Source organism: Alligator sinensis, unplaced genomic scaffold (assembly GCF_000455745.1).
Source record: "Alligator sinensis unplaced genomic scaffold, ASM45574v1 scaffold406_2, whole genome shotgun sequence".
Classification (NCBI taxonomy): domain Eukaryota; kingdom Metazoa; phylum Chordata; order Crocodylia; family Alligatoridae; genus Alligator; species Alligator sinensis.
In genome coordinates, this window is record NW_005842543.1 from 552,476 (window position 1) to 569,320 (window position 16,845).

General features: G+C 40.3%; 1 protein-coding gene across 1 annotated transcript in view; it reads right to left on the minus strand.

The window, feature by feature from the left end:
• Positions 1-543: 543 nt before the first annotated feature.
• Positions 544-16,845, minus strand: part of B3GLCT (beta 3-glucosyltransferase) — a 125,493-nt gene continuing 109,191 nt past the window's right edge. Inside the window, exons 13-15 of the mRNA XM_025213641.1 lie at positions 15,903-16,022; positions 12,559-12,703; positions 544-2,268 (exon numbers count right to left, since the gene is read on the minus strand). Of these exons, the coding sequence (XP_025069426.1) occupies positions 2,101-2,268; positions 12,559-12,703; positions 15,903-16,022 (433 nt within the window). The 3' untranslated portion in view covers positions 544-2,100. The remainder of the gene's footprint in view (positions 2,269-12,558; positions 12,704-15,902; positions 16,023-16,845) is intronic.

Here is a 16,845-nt window from a genome sequence, read left to right on the forward strand (position 1 = left end):
GGAATAGGGGAGAAGACACCCGGGGGGGGAGCAAGTGGCAGGGGAAGAAGGCACCAGAGGTGCAAGTGGCCAGGTGGAAGGGTCAGATAGCACGCACTAGGGAAAGGCATGTGTTGGGGAGGGGGGCAAATGGCAGGTGCAGGGAGGGCAAGTGTTGTGGGGGGGCAGGCAGGAGGACATGGGGCAGGCTGCTTCTGTGCCCTCCCCCCCCCCCCCACTGTTTTCCCCACCATGGAGGGGAGAGGGTATAAATGTAGTATGACCCTCCAGTAATTAGATTCTAGACATGAAAAAGTATATCAGAATTATACTTTTCCACATCTGGAATTTAATAATTAAGAAATCATCTTAAATTCGAAGTTGTGTTGGATTCAGGTAAATGCAGTTGGTCTTTTTGCAACATTGGTATCCATTTCATTAGCTGAATAACATTCTATGCCATATTTGCCAAAAGGTGCACCAGATAAAGGAATTGCATATTCCAATGTGTTTGGTCTGATAAGCAGCATAGCTACAGGGCACACAAAATTTAAACAAGTCTGTTTTTATTCAGATTTAGGTTCACACAGTTCTAAACAGTAAACATAATTAACAATACATCCATGGTACCAGAAATGTAGCTCCGGTATCAGTAGAAATGTCTACTGTTTAAGGCACTGAAAGTGGGAAGGAAGAAGAAATACATACTGTGGATTACTCCTGTTTAAACATTATTTTAATCCATTATGAATATGTACTCACTATGTATATGCTTAAAAATCCACAAGCTACATTCACAAAAATGTGCATACTTTCATAATTACTGAAATAGTAACCAGTTGCTTCCCCATTAGACTTGGAGTAAGTATTGCATGACTTTGGAACTCAATCAAGTGATGAACTACAGAAAGATAGTTTAAACATGTACAAATAAACAACTTCAGCAATATGGCTTTAAGACCCTGTATTTGGTCACAATATAAGCAAGCAGAGTTAGAGAAAGCATATAAGCACCATATACTGTGGTCTTAAAGGGAAGAGAGTTAATGTAGAAAAATTAGTTTTAACATACTAAAGCCAGATTTTATACAAATACCTTTATAAAACTGAATTACATATAGAAAATAATAAAAAAAATCAAATAGGCATAATTCTTTACATGTTACTATGCATAAAAATTTGCTTAGATTTATTTTGTACTACTTATACTGTTGGTGATATAAATTAGGGATATTGCAAAGTATTTTAGCTTGGTACCTACACAGCACAGCGATGAACACATTAGAAATATCGAAAACATCAGTTTTTCAAAATTCCTTAAGTCAAACTTTTATAACTGCCAAATAGATATATGATCACTAGGTTTTCAAAGGTGTAATAGTGACACCTTGTGACTAGTTTAAGAACCCCTAATCTTCATTTACTTTGGATTCCCTATATGGTATTTCTTTATAAATGCTAAACTGTTAAAGTTACAACAGGCGTTAGAACTCAGAAAAAGATCCTCATTTAGCCCATGAATGTACAAGGTCTTTACTTAAAAACAATATCAAGTACAGTATTTAGAGTCTTCCCTCCATACCCATAATCATTCAAACATTTGTTAGCCTTGTTCTTGTTCAAGAGGAGCTCATGCAAAGGGGTTCCTGGAACCCTTCAGTTCTGTTGAAGCCAGCAGGAGCTAGAAGTGTCAGTACTTTTTAGGATCAGATCCCAAAGTGTGGAATTTAGGCTACTATTAGACAGTGAGGAAAAACAGAAACATGAATTGCCGGTGTCTGAAAAACGCAAAACAAAACAGGTAAAATACTGGACTTGACCTCTAAGTAAAGGTTAAATTCAGTGGAATAAAAATGGTTACAAAACTCAAAATCCCTAAGAGATTTCCAAAAAGAACCCCTCAAATCCCACAAATGGGAAAAAAAATCAAGCTGATTACTTATTTTTCTAACAAGTGCAACACGCATCTACATATACATCAATCTCTATTTGGATTGAAACATTAGTTTTGTTCTAGGCAAGGAACAGACAGACGATACAAATACAACACAACAACAAAACTGCAGTAGTTTCTCCCCATCCCAAAGTTGCAGTATGTTAATATTTAAATTCTTCTGCAGATTATAAATCTTCCTTAGGATGTCTGTGTTTCTTTCCATTAAGGGAATCTTCTGTATCTGGTGCAAGCCATGTAAAATACACCTTCACTGGATCAATGTTCCAGTGTTTGTGAAAAGATATTGGAATTTGGTGAGAAAGATAGTCCTTTGGATAGTCCATTGGCCGTGCCTATATTGGGAGCATAAAGCAAAAATACTGTACTCACTTGTTGAAAGTCAAGGGATCTCTCTGACGGCAAAAATTCTGATATCATTAATATAATACTGCTGTAATGCAACAGTAACATTACTATGTATTTTTCTACAATTCCACAATATCAAATGCCGTGAATTGATCTGCACTCAAGCATCAATAACTTTTAAGGACAGCAATCATCATGCTTTCTAGGCTCTCCAGTTTCAGAAAGAATAAACTTAGGCCTGATGCCCAACTGAAAATGGTCATAAATAACAACTGAATCATGAATATAAAGGAAAAACAGCTGGAATAGTTCCTTGACTCTGTACACTATGTTTTCAATCACATTTTTTATGATGTACTGAGAACACTGACACTCCCTACATTCAGATCACTCAACACTCTCCATTAATGGTTCTCATGCCACTTTCCATTATTAATGGTTCTCATGCCACAATATTGATCCCCACTGGAAAGGGGCTTGCCATCTTGTGTGTGTGTATACACACACACACACACACACAAAATCAAAAATTGACAATACCATTTTAATTTTATTTTTTTTAAAAGTTTTGTCCTGATTTGTGTGCATTTGTGTGGTATATACAGAGGTGATTGCATAATAGCTCAAAATGAATCTTACTCTTGTATATTGTGGGGGTATGGGTGGGTGGGTTGAGTGGAGACGGGTGCGCGTGGATGTGGTGGTGTGGGTACATGTGTGTGTGCACAGCAGTGAGCAGGGTTCCCCACAGAGGTGCACGTGTGTGGAAGGGTGCGTGTGGGGGCGGGTGTGGGTGGGTGCAGTGTTTGTGAGTGTGTGATTGTGTGTGGGGGAGGGTGTGGTTGTGGGGTTTGAGGGTGAGGTTTTGTGGGTACGGTGGGGTGTGCATGGGACCCTCCCCATGAGCCCCCCCTGAGCTGGTCAGCACCTTCCCCTTCCACTGCCAGCAGTATGCAGCCCTAGTGCACCTGGTGCTCACTTCGGACTCACCCCTGCCAGAATGGATCAGCCGGAACCTGGGCTCAGGCCTGACCTGGGCCACTTCATACCACCCACCCGTGGCACATCCTGCTGCCATCTGGGCACACAGCAGGGCTGGGGCTGCTCCGCAGCTGGACTACCTTTCTAGGCAGCCCAGGCAGGGGTGGCTCCTTCTGGCTGCCACCACTGCTGGCCCCAGCCCTGCAGTACCAGCAGGGACCCATGCTGCACAGCCCTGACCCCACACACCCTGCACCTGCTCCAGGATCACCGCAGCAGCGTGGGACAAAAGCTGCTGCTCAGCGCAGGGGAAAGCAGCCCCTTCCCTTCCCACTGCCAGCTGTTTCCTACTGCATCTGCCCAGAGCTTGTGTAGGGTTGCCCTGCATCTACTCTGCACTGGCAGTGGAGATGCAGGGCAGCCTTGCATGGGCTCTGGGCGACTGTAACAGGGAACTGCCAGCAGTGGGATGGGGAGGGGCCGCTTTCCCTCCCATGCTGAGTAGCAGCTTTTGTCCCGCACTGCCACTGCCGAGCCTGGGCAAGTGAGGCCAGAGAAGGTGCAGGATGCATGGGGTCAGGGTTGTGCAGTACGGGTCCCTGGAGGTACTGTGGGGCTGAGGCCACTGGAGGTAGCAGCCAGAAGGAACCACCCCCACGCCCAGGCTGCCTAGAAAGGCAGTCCAGCTGCAGAGCCACCCCAACCCCACTGTGTACCCAGGGGTGGCAGGAAGCTCCACGACTGGACTGTGCCTGGGCCAGGGGACTGAGGGACCTGCCTTGGGCTGGACAAACACCTGCCACTGGCTGAATCCAGCCCACAAGCCGTATTTTGCCCACCCCAATATAGGAGTATTCCAGAGGTCTGTCAACCTGCAACTCAAGTGGTCCAAGTCTGAAACTTCTGCCTGACGTACAGATTTCAAAACACTGCTGATGCTGATAGAGGATGAGGGATTTTAAAAACTTTTTAAAGATAAATCTGGGAAATGCGTAATAACTAGTACAAAATAATACAAAGAGAGGAAGTTATTTCACTTGCACATTCAAGCCTTTGACAGTTAGAGTTGCCATTGTAACCTTAAACCTTCCCTCTTCTGCATATGTGATGGGATACAATATTTAACTAGAAGTTGACATACTATTTTGCTCCAATAGCATAACTGAGCATGGGTGAGCAGGGTAGATGCTCTGGGAGGCAGCAGGGCTCTATGCTCCAGCAACAGGGAGAGCAGGGGCAAGGAGTCTGTTCATCAGCTTCACTCCTAGTGGAGACCCCCAGGGGGTTAAACCCTCTCACCTGCCCCCTGCACCCACTTACCAAATTCAGGGTTTTAAATTGCCCCTTGGGATGGAAATCAGCACCAGCTGCCACATTAATCCCAAAGCTTCTGGCTGCACCAACACCTTCCCCCAACCAGCAGCCTCTTCCACTTCTTGGGGTATGAGGCTGCTGAGGGGATTCCTCCCCAGGGCACAAACTCTACCAATTATATATCTATATTTTTATCATAGGTTTCCAGCCTCATTCAGGGAATAAATCCTTTTCCCACTGATGTCTCTAGTGTAAGATCAAGAATGCACTACTTAGGATGGACATATATGGCAGCAGAATAAAAGTTACACAGGCAACTAGAACTCTAGAACTTCCTAACTTTTGCATACTTGACTTAGCAACCTCAGTACCTTTTTAGCACAGATTTGCATAAATGGATATAATTAAAAACACATTTTAAAGTAATCAGCCTTCTACTTCACATGATATTACATTGGCTGAAAGCTGTGCTACACAGCTGATTGTCAGTGGGTGCTGTGGTTTTACTTTACTTTGCTTGGTTATTACTCCTAGAGCAATCTGCAGGATCTACTTCCAAATGGACTATTTGGTCTACCTTTTGAGGTCAATAAGCCCCATGTGACAAGCAGCTGCCTGCACTGAAGAATTTGCACAAATATTAATGTGATAAGAAATTTTGGGTCAAATCCTAGAAACTTGTTTCATCCTCAGTTTTAAAACATTTTATACCATGCCCCTTTCTGGGCTGTTTGGTTTCTATGAAGAGAAGATGCTGGATGCCAGAACTATTAGTAGTGGCTGGTTAATATGATCCAAGACCCTACCACCTTAAAGATTAATTGCTAAAACATAAAGATCTTGTGATGTGACAAGATAACTGAAGACAAAAGATGCAACTCCTGTGCCAGATATCTGGACTTTGTTACCAGTTATCTACTGCACTGAAAGAGATGTAATTTAAATCATCCAGTATGTCGCTGGCTTTTCAATACAACAGGAGTATTATTTTTTTCTGTTACAGTTTAATGTTAAAAACAACAAGTTGCATTTGCAGAGATTCCTGTTAAAAACATTTAAATGTTACCAGTGCAAGTAAATTAGCAAAAGAAGCATATCTATACTCTAAATACAATTTGATCTCAAAATTTTAAGCCTTGTAGACTTAAAGAAGTTATTTCTATTTTCTCTGCTTTTATAGTAACATAATATGATCATTCTTTTCTTATATCACCTTTAAGTCATTGACAAATTAAAACTTGATTCGCACCATGCTGCAGACTTCACCTGGTGGTAGTAAATTAATGAACTCTATACATTGCTTTCTCATTTTGTGACCTGTACATTCTATTTACAAAACCAGGCAATATAATTTAATATTAACAATCTGTTCCTGGAATTTATTTCTTTTGATACTGTATCTATAAATATGCTTATTTTAAAAGTTCAATTGAAGAATGAAGGAGTCCAAGTCCTTTAAGTTCTTGGAAACTGCCAATCTTGGTGAACACCTTTGATTTCCATTACCTTAAATGTTTACAGAACCTCACAATGACAGTTATTGAAATACTGTCCCATGAGGCTGACAAAAAACTTCCTGTAATGGGGAGAACAGTTTGTTTACTTTGAAATTTATGTAAAGCTTCTGCTGCCTGGATAATTTTAAAGTAGTAAAATTCACTTTAATAGCTATTTGCTTTAATTGCATCATTCGGCATGGATCAGATGGCTTTATATGTGCATGCCTTTTAAACTATACTCCTCTCCTAACTGCCTTCCATTTCCCCCTTCTCTCCAGTCTTTTGGGATCCAATTACACTATACAATTAACATTAACCTGAATAGTTACGTTTTATTGCGTGTGATGGGTATTTTACAGAAACAAATAGAAATGCATAGTCCTTGTCCCAGAACCTGAGTGTGGGGCCTATGTCCATATGAAGGCCCATGGCTTCAAAGAAGCTCTGAAACAGGTTACAGAATCAGGACCTAAATTAATAAGTGAGATAAGGAAAATAGAATCAAGGCAAAACAAGGTTACAACAATACATCCATGCAATGCTCATTTCAAAATAAAAGTTACTTACAACTAACCATAGTTCTTCAAAATGGATTGTCTACACACATTTACACGTGTAGGTGCTCACCCTTGAGACTTTGACTGGGCACTTGTCAGGCACTACCTGAAGAGTGTGGCCAAGTCCTGTCCCAGTTCATCCCTTTACACCAAGGGAAAAAAGGTTGGAGCACACAGACACCACTCCTCAGTTTCCTCAACTGGTAAATTGGAAGAGAGCCTGAGGAAGAGGGAAAGGAGGGTGGTACTCAAATGGTATGTGGACATCTTGAAGAACTAGCAACTTCCATTCTCTTCTTAGTAATGGTAAAACACCTTCTCTTATGTGAATGACTCTAAAGCAGTGCTCATCAACTAGCTGGACGTGAATCCAAAGTAATAGCTGTGGAGAGGTCAAATGGAAGGTGATACTGGGAAAAGTCCTGATAATGGGAATGATAACAGTTTTTCCCCACTGGTAAGCCTTTTTTTTGTGACATGGCTAAAGAGTGGTATGGAAATAAATGTCCTAGAAGTCAAGTGCCTCTCTCCTGACCATACTGTCAAAGCCCCAGTCCTGTAGAAGGATCACGGTGAAAGGCAGATCTTTGAAACCTCAGACTATTTCTTGGTGTCTCCAACAGATGAGTATGAGAAGAAGTGGTAGCACAGAAAAAAGAAGCTGGTGAAGCCCTCCCATAAGGCTGGATCCGACAAAATAGGAACTTTTGCCTCAACAAGAGATACAGAAAACAAGGGACTGCGAAGTCACCCTGGAATCATTAGACTAGTAAATGGATTGGTGTCTCAACTAGCTCTTTGGGGCAAAGCTGTTTATCTTTGGCCAGAAACTTTAGCAAGTCTTGGAAGTCTTCTGATTCTTCCTGTGAAGGGGCCAGGTAGAGAAGCAGTGCTAGAGGAAGAAAAGAGCTCTCTAGCCTCCTCTCGAAAAGACTGGCCATGAAAGACAGGAGGTCCTGAAGTCTAAGGGTGGATTGATAGAGGTAAACTTAAGAGACTGCAGGATATCCTGTATGACCCAAACACTGAAGGTAATCAAATGGTGGCTACAGTCCCCAGGGTCAGAAGACCCATGCTGCATAAGAGGGTAAGACCCCAGATGTCAGTACAACAAAGTTCTGTGTGGGTAATAGTGTTATGATGCCAAGTGTAAGGGCTTTTTTGGAGATCAAGATGATCATTCTCATGGGGGACTTCAATCACCCTGACATCTGCTGGTACACAATACAGCAATACACAGGCAATCCAGGAGGTTTTTGGAGAGTGCTGGGGACAACTTCCTGGTGCAATTGTTGGAGAGGCCAACTAGGGGCCATGCTACTGATCTGCTTACAAACAGGGACAAATTGGTTGGGAATGTAAAAATGGATAGCAACTTGGGCAGCAGCAACCACGAGATGATTGTGTTTAGGATCCTGAGGAAAGAAAGGAAAGAGAGCAGCAGAGTAAAGACACCGGACTTCAGAAAACCAGACTTCAACTCACTCAGGAAACTGATGTGCAGGATCCCTTGGGCAGCCAGTCCAAGGGGGAAAGGAGTCCAGGACAGCTGGTTGTACTTTAAGGAAACCTTACTAAGGGCCCAGAAACAAACCATCCTGATGTGCAAAAAACCAACAAGTATGGCAGAAGACCAGCTTGGACTCACAGGGAACTCTTCAGTGAGCTAAAACACAAGGGGGTTGATTACACCCACATGCAAGAATACATGAGGGAATGTGTATGTGCACATACAATTACACAAAGGAAGGAATATTTATTATGATCACTTTACATTATGGGTGCTGACAGACATGGGGAAACAAAAAACAAAACAAACAAAAAAAACACTTTACTGGAAGAGGCAGCATGTTAGTTGGACCCAGCTCCACAGCATCTGTATAGGTCAGGCACTTCAGAGGGGCTTCTTAATTAAATCTGCTATTAGATAAAAGTGCCAAAAAAGCCCCGCTGAAGCACCTGATCTATACAGAGGTTGGGCGAGCTGGGTCCAACTAATGTGATGCTTCTGGCCATGCACTGGGCTTGGCATGGGGGCACACAGAATTTAAAGTGCCTTTTTTAACATCCATTTAACTTATAGACTTCATGCACATTGCATACCTTGATGGCTCAGACAAGTTTTTTGTGAAGTAATTATGATTTGCAGCATTTCTGTAACCATCACAGAAGAGTCTCGGAGAAGGATTTGTATGACAAGAGGTTTAGCAGCGACTTAAAAGAATGCAATTGGGAGAGCCACCACAGTGTAAAGGGCTGTGTGGTAAAATGCATGAAGCTGTTGGGGAAGTCAAACAAATGAAACTTCAGAAAAAATAGAGGAGGAGGAAAGACAACAAAAAAGACAGTTTTTTTCATGCAGGTCTCAGGATATAATAACTTGATCACTATTTTTCCTCCTTTTTTGCACAGTATATACACTTTAATTTACATTCAATGATTGTTCTATTCCCTCTCTTAGGTATTTCTGGTCAGCAACTTTTAAGTTGTTACAAATAACTATATAAAAGTGTAGTTATATTCTGCAAATGGACTGTATTGGGTTTCTTGTTCAATGTGATTTAGGCCACGCCTAACACCCAAGTTTTACCATAACAGCTAGGTCAGCTCAGAGATTGAAATAGCATGCCCCTTAGCTGAGGCAGCAAAACCCATGCTCTGGAGACAGGTGTGCTAACTGAAGAGGCATCTGGTAGCAGAGCTTCTGGTCCTCAGGAAGTAGTAGTAAAGCTGGCAGAAACACCCCTTCTGTCACCATATGTTGCATCTCTACCAAGAGCCTTTGCAGCCACAGCTGTAGTGGCAGTTGCCCTTAACAGACCAAACCCTTACAATTAAATTTGCTCCATTTCTGAGTAAAAAAAAAAAAAGATTTAAATACCCCTCACTACAAATCTGAAGGTTGAGTTCAGTTCCTTCTTACTTGCACCTTTTAAGCATTATTTCAGATATTTTTCCAGATATCATCTGAAATGTCAAATCAGAAAGCACATTTTTCTAGTTATTTTCTGACTGTACAGGTGCATCTATACATGCTCATTTAAGGCACTTTAATCCTATGTAAAGCACATTAAAGGCGTGCATCTACACATACAGGCCCTTAATGTGCCTTAAAAATGGCAATTTTAGGCTACACGCACCTCAATTTGATACCTGCAAAAGTAGGCATCAAATTAGGCATGAACAGTTAAGGCACATTAACGTGTGTGTAGACACATTAAGGCGCATTAAAGCTGTGTATGGACTGACATGGGACTAACTTTAGTTAGTCGCGGGAGACAAGGCCAGCTCTGTTTTCAGACAATCAATCAGAGTGCAAATAAAGCGTTACGGACAGACATACTTAGGCTTTTATAATATTAGAATGACTGAACATTTTGAAACAAATTTTCATTTTTCCTACTTTTTTGAAAAATTTAAGTGCAATTAATATTTATAAATGGATTTCTGTGAGTATGTGGTAAAACTGTGCAAGGCCATTAGTTATAGATTCCTATTTTGTGTCTGGACAGTGCAGTTTGTGACACATGAGAACTGTCACCGAGAGAGTTATTACTGTGTTCTTCCCTCAACAGTGAATAAAGGCAAAGAAAAGCCCATGCAATCTTAACTGTACCTCTGTACATATTAATAACAGTGTCACAAACTATGTGGTGGCATACAATTTTTCAAATACAAACTGTTTCCTTAATTTTAGCATACATCCAACCAGTCAGTTTTCTAATATCATTGTTTAATAACAAATTTGAAGATATAAAATTTGTGAATGTCTTGGTTTTCTTTCAATCAATGAGGATGTACCTACATTTAATAAATGTAGTTCATCTGTAATATGGAAAAATGGTGAAGTAAAGAACTGCCAAATGGTCTTGGTGTTCTGTGCAGAAACCTACTTTCAAATAGAAAATGAAGGTTAAGTCAAAAAACAACTTCAAATCTTATACATTTTGTGGTGCAGAATTTAAGAAATACTTGTGCCCTTAATTTCTAACTGTTCTATTAAAATTCCCTTAGACCTAAACTTGAAAAACGTTATACCAATCCCAGGGGGGGTCATCATCATCTCTTTAAATAATGACTAGTTTGGTCAATGAAGAGTCTCAGAAAAAGTACTGCCTTTTTTGAGACCAGGTTCTATACCAGTAAATACAGAGTTGAGAAAACCTATAATACTAAGCACAAACCATCAGGAAACCTGCTGAAAGTCATAATACTTGGGGACGAAAGGAAGGGTGTGCAACCCACCTAAAATTTCTCACTAAAGAAAGCCCAAAACGTTTCCAGTGACCGAAGTCTAAGTATGGGAAATGTTGAGCTAAAAGGAGGTTTTGGCAACAGCTCAATGGGAGATGTCAAAAGTGGACTCAGAATAGAAATGTTCTTAACATGTCACTTTAGTGCTGCAAAATTTCTTCTTGCAACTCCTCTGCATTACTTCTAGAACTGTAATTAAAATCCTTGCCAAAAGCTGTACTTCATGCTTCATTACAGCCCTGACACAGTCCATTTGCAGCCACATTTTCCTTAGTGGGTAATTCTTTTTGCACCACTTGCTCTTGCCTCCATATTATCTTTGCTGGAAGCTGCTAAATAAATGTATGAAGGTGCACCTTACACATATGGGTTTAAAATGTGTGTTTTTATTGTTTTTAGTGTATGGTAGGTTAATTTAATATGCGTATGTAGAAACAATATCTGTATGGAAGGGTATAAAAATAATTTGTGCTGGCTGGCTGTTACTCAGGTAAATGATGATGGCAGGATGAGACAGACTATCAATCTGCAGTCTAGCCCAAATTAAAAGCAGAGTTGTTGTGCTGCCCTAGAGAAATGTGAGGGAAATGCGATGGAGTAATATTTGCTACTTAAACTCCTTGCTGCTCCTGGGTCTAACTATACTTACTATAATGTGTGTTCCTAATGTGCTTGTTTAAACAACATCAATGGGTAAGGAGGACCAGACTCATTCCCCCTTTAATTCACGTCTGTGGATTTAATGGTACAATGCAGTATAGCTAAAGAAGGTATGCTCTGAGCCTCCTTGCTGCTTAGTATCATTATATGGAATGGGTTGCAGCCTGGCCCTATATAATTGAGATATTTACACCTTAGTTAGAAATCTAGCGCAAGCAGCAATTAATTTTAGGGAACAAAAGTACTAGCATAAATGCCAACTGATATTTTGATTTACATAATATTAGGAAGGCAACTGATTGAGGAAGGAAAAAGTTGAATCAATACATTACAATACAAAAACTGGACAAATCAAAAAGTCACTTACCAGTGATCTAAAATAAATCTAAAATGTCAACTGATCTATTCTTATAAAAGTTGCAAAAATGTTCAGAATACAAACTTTTGCTCTACAAGTAATGGAAACTTTGCAATGTTTTAATATTAGCGTTCTGGAGGCCAAAATAACATCTGTGTGAACAGTTTTACTTACAGATTAACTAAACCATAAAAATATTTGAGTAAACTGATAGCATGCCTATGAGCTAAATTTATAAACCAGATGCGAGTCAAAAATTCTCTTCTATATACCATTTCCAACTTTCCAAAATATGGACAGTCTGGAAACATTTAAACAGCATTCTCCTTTTTCCTTCAGTTCCAGTGGATGAAAGGTTTTAATTTCTGATAGCAAAAATAAATTGTGCTCCTCCACCTCTTCAAACGTTATGACTTTTTGCTGTTGCCAGTTTCCCTATAGCTGGGGAAGTTCTTTTATCTAGCTTTCCTTGGGTGATAGAGCTGAGTAGACAGGGTACTGTAGTGGGAACGTTTACATTTGAGAAAGCTTATAATTATTGGACATTGGTCCAATTTGTAAAGTTTTTTTTTAAAGAATTGGAGTGCACTTTAAATAAGCAAATCAATTAAATACATACCATTTTTCAAATACTTGCAAAAAAGGCTCTCTTACCTGATGAAAGAGTGGACTGTGTGTTATGGGGATTCCTAAACCACTGAAACACATTCCAAGGACCATATCATCAGGAGCATCAGTGCTGTAGCATCGGCATTTACTAGCAAGTAGTTTCTGGACTGCTGTTCTGCTGAAAACCATCCTAAATAACATAAACAAATGAAAAGTTATAAAAATGCAATTACTAAATTATAAATAATGTTCATGAATTAAATAGTGCTTGATGCAATAAAATTATAACCAGAAGCGTCATACACTGGCACAAACTACTTGGAAACTACACAATTTGAAAAGAGAGCATTCAGTCTTGGCTTCGTGATATGACTTTTTCTGAAAAATAATTATTTTAGTTAGAGCTATTTTTTTTTTCAATTCACTTAATTATGGAAAATCTTAATGGGTCAACATCTTATTCTGGTGGGAGAAAAGTGGTGGTGGCAGCCCCCCATGGACTAAGCTGCATTATTTTGGCCTGCCACTCCTGAAACATTGACAACCCCTGATTCAAGGCATGGATGCCATCAAAGAACAAGGCTCTGATAGCAGCTGGTGCACAGAAGTCTCATGGCATTTGTGAGCTCTATAACTAAGAATAAACTCTCCTGCTTAACATTCCACAGCTGTTCCTTTTCAGGCAAAACCTGTAATTCCACCTAACCCTATCAACATATCTGACAATCTAGTTGCTACAAACAACATAAAGGAGATTCATCAGACTCTGAGATAGCTATCCCAACCCTCCACAAGAACTCATTACTTTAGCACGATCCTTAAATGGAACCCAGCATGCTAACACTGACATCAAGACAAAAGTCAAGGAAAAGTCTTTGAATTGTCAAGATTAATACTGTGAAAGGCTTTGAGTTAGCAGTGCACATTTAAGGCAAATCTGCCACACAGAGAGTAAAATAAATACAGGGGAAAAATACCATGACAAATAATATTACTGGAAGCAAAAGAGTAACTCTACTAAGAACTTTGATTTACAAAGACCATTTCCTATCATCAGAACCATGCGTGTGGCTGTGAATCTCATCTGTACAAATTTGGTAAATGTACCAAACAGATGCTAGCAGAATGGGCATGGTCAAATTTATCATGAGGATCTTAATTTGAGTTACTGCCTTCCAACCAATACCCTCAAAAACAGGGAGATGAAGCAAAGGTAAGCTTATGCTATATATTTTTTCTGTCTGGAACTGAATATGAAAGAGCTCTGATGGATAGAGATGGTAAAATTTAAAAAATCCAAGTAAATAATAAAAATATTTTAAAAATTGAAGCAAGTACTCCAGCATCAAAAGATGTTTTTAATGGAAGCGGTAAACTGTCTAATTAAGAATGATGAATACATTCTAATGCTATGGGAGACAATAAAAATGCAAGTAAGCTCTTCATGGAGAAAGGACCAGTTTAATGAGTTACATTATTTTGTTCATGGAGAACAGGAATGCTAAATAGTATAAGTACACTCAGAACAAGAAAAATAATTATTTATACTTTAACTTGTTGAGATAAATAAATTCATAGCCCTTGTAATTTGCCTTAAAGCAGCAAGATGGACACAGAACCACAAGTAATAGGGCCTATCGATATTATTTAGATGAAGCTAAATTGACTGGGCCCTATGTAACTAAGGGACCACTTTCTCCCATATCTTCCCTTGACCCCTAAAGTCCACTGAGAGCAACCACCTAAAGTATCATCTGTGCACCAAGCTCTCTTGCAAAAAAGAGGGCATTCTCAGTAGTAGCTCATTTTAGGCCTGTGCGCAGTAGCTAGTATTCACCTCATATTCAGATTCTGCCAATTCGGGGGACAGTGATTCAATTCAATGATTCAGATCACTGTCCTGAATTGATTCGGCCAAATCTGATTTAGAGATTCGGCCGCCGCTGAATCGGGTGAATCAAACAGCCCGCCGCTGAATCGGCTGAATCAAACAGGTCCCATCCCCTGTCTGCTCTCCCAGGCCTGTCAATAGCTACCCCGACCAGCCCTAGCATCCCAGCTCTTAAAAAAAAAAAAAAAAATTTCCACACTCACTGGTTGCTGTCAGGCAGGGGAGCAATCCCCACTGCCCCCCCAGTGCCCTGTGCTGCCATGAGCCCCCAGGAGCCCTGGCAGCCACAGCAGCAGCCGGTGAGTACAGGGCTTTTTTTGTTTGTTTTTAAAAGAACTGGGAGCTGGGGCCAGGTGAGGCAGTCATTGACAGGGCTGGGAGAGCGGGTGCAGGAGGATGGGACTTGGGGCAGAACCCTCCCAAACATGGGGCAATGCGGATCAGCCCCCACACCTATTAGCAGCCGGTATGTGCAGGGGTTTTTTGGGGGGGTTTTTTGTTGTTTTTTTTAAAGTGCCGGGACTCTGGGGCAACCATTGATGGGGCTGGGAGAGCAGGCGGGGGTCAGGGGATGGGGCCTGGCAGGGGTCCCCCCTGGTCCCCTCCCCCCTCCTCCAGCCCCCTACTTACCAGCACGGAGCATGGGTGCAGTCCCCTGCAGCGGTGAGTGGGGACTGCCCCAATCTCCGAAGCTCTCTGAAACTTTTCCGAATCGATTCGGAGAGCTTCACCTTGATTTAGACCTTTTTATTGGTTTCCTAATTCAATTCAGATTCAGAGATTCAGTGACTGAATTGGGCCGAATCTCCTCCGAATTGAATCAGCACCTGAAGCTTTGCACAGCCCTAGCTCATTTGCTGTGGAACTCCCTTTCACTTGTAATCTACAGAGCCAAACCTGGACATCTTCTGGAAGTGCCATAAGACTTTTCTTTATTTGGGCAGACCTTTAACCAGCAAGGTTAAATTGGAAGTTCATACTATATAGCTTATATAACTTATTTAATATTTATTCTGAATGCATGAATTATTCCTTCTTTTATAGTTAGCCACCCTTCCCATTTTTTGGGAAAGGCAGCACAGAGATCTAACAAATAAATAATGATGCATATACTTCCTATAAATCAAACTACAAACAAACCCCATTGAAAATCCATGAGTTTCAAACATAACGACTGGAAAAATCTGCCTACAGCGACCTATCTGAATAAGAAACCATCTTCCATCCAGACCAGCGCTTAATCCCTTGCATAACAATCTGCATATCAAAAAGAGCTTACATTAGAAAAACAAAACCAAACAAGATAAAAAGAGCATAATTTGATTTACAACCTGGGACAAACCAAGCAAACAGTCATACAGATCTCTTCCTTTGATTGTCACTACTTTCTATTATGTCAGTAAATGACTTATGTGATTTACAGTATTGACTGTCAAACATTTGCATTTAAATAATGATTACTTTAGATATCAATAAAAGTACAGGTAAAATAAGTTACCCTCCTCCACCAGTGATATAACTATACCCTCCTGTTCCCAATCCATAGCCATAACGTTCTCCAAGAAAAACCGGTTCATTTGGGTCATAGCAGCTGAGCAGTTTCCGAAGCCTAGAGATGCTAAAATAAGAAAGTCCATTATATTAAAAATAGTTCCAAATCTGATAAAGACATTCTTTATTTATTTATTTTAAAACAAATTTCAAAATCCCTGAAGTTAGTAGATATAAAAGGCATTTTGGAATACAGTACACAAAAATATATGTAAATTGCAGATTCAAAGAAGAAATCAGATCAGAACCTTTTGATGGAAGATTAGAAAGAGGTTTCAGATACAGTTCTTGGGGATTAGCTTCAAATTATGAAGTTGATCATTTAGGAAATATTTCATAAAAGGAACAAGTATGTTGCTCTTGCAAAGTTGAGCCTAATTGCAAAGTAAACACATTAGTATTTTTCCTGGCTGCAAGAATGGTAGACAGGAAAAAATTCTAAGAGCAAAAGAATTAAGAGTGTTAAGTGATCTGTATCAAGACTAGCCATCTATAACAAATACTACTATTATGACAGTAGTTTCAAGAGGCCCAAATAGAATCAGAGTTCCAGAGGCAGTACTTGCCTAATAGTAGGCATTTCCACACTGAGTACTCAAGTCATTTAGGCAGATAAGGTTCTTTCGGTAAATCTGATATCTTTTAGACCGTCTCAAACAGTTGGAAAAATTCTTCTTTGCAAGCTTTTGGGTACAAATACTCTTCTGTGCTCTTCCTGGATAGAATGAATAGTAAAGCTGCCAGAGGCTAGTATGCATGCAAAAAAGCCAGTCAGTAAAGATGTATTCATGCCATCCAGGAAGAGCACAAACATACTTCCTCAGCCTGATGAAGGGTATTTGTACCCAAAAGCTTTCAAAGAAGAATTTTTCCACCTATTTGAGTTGCTC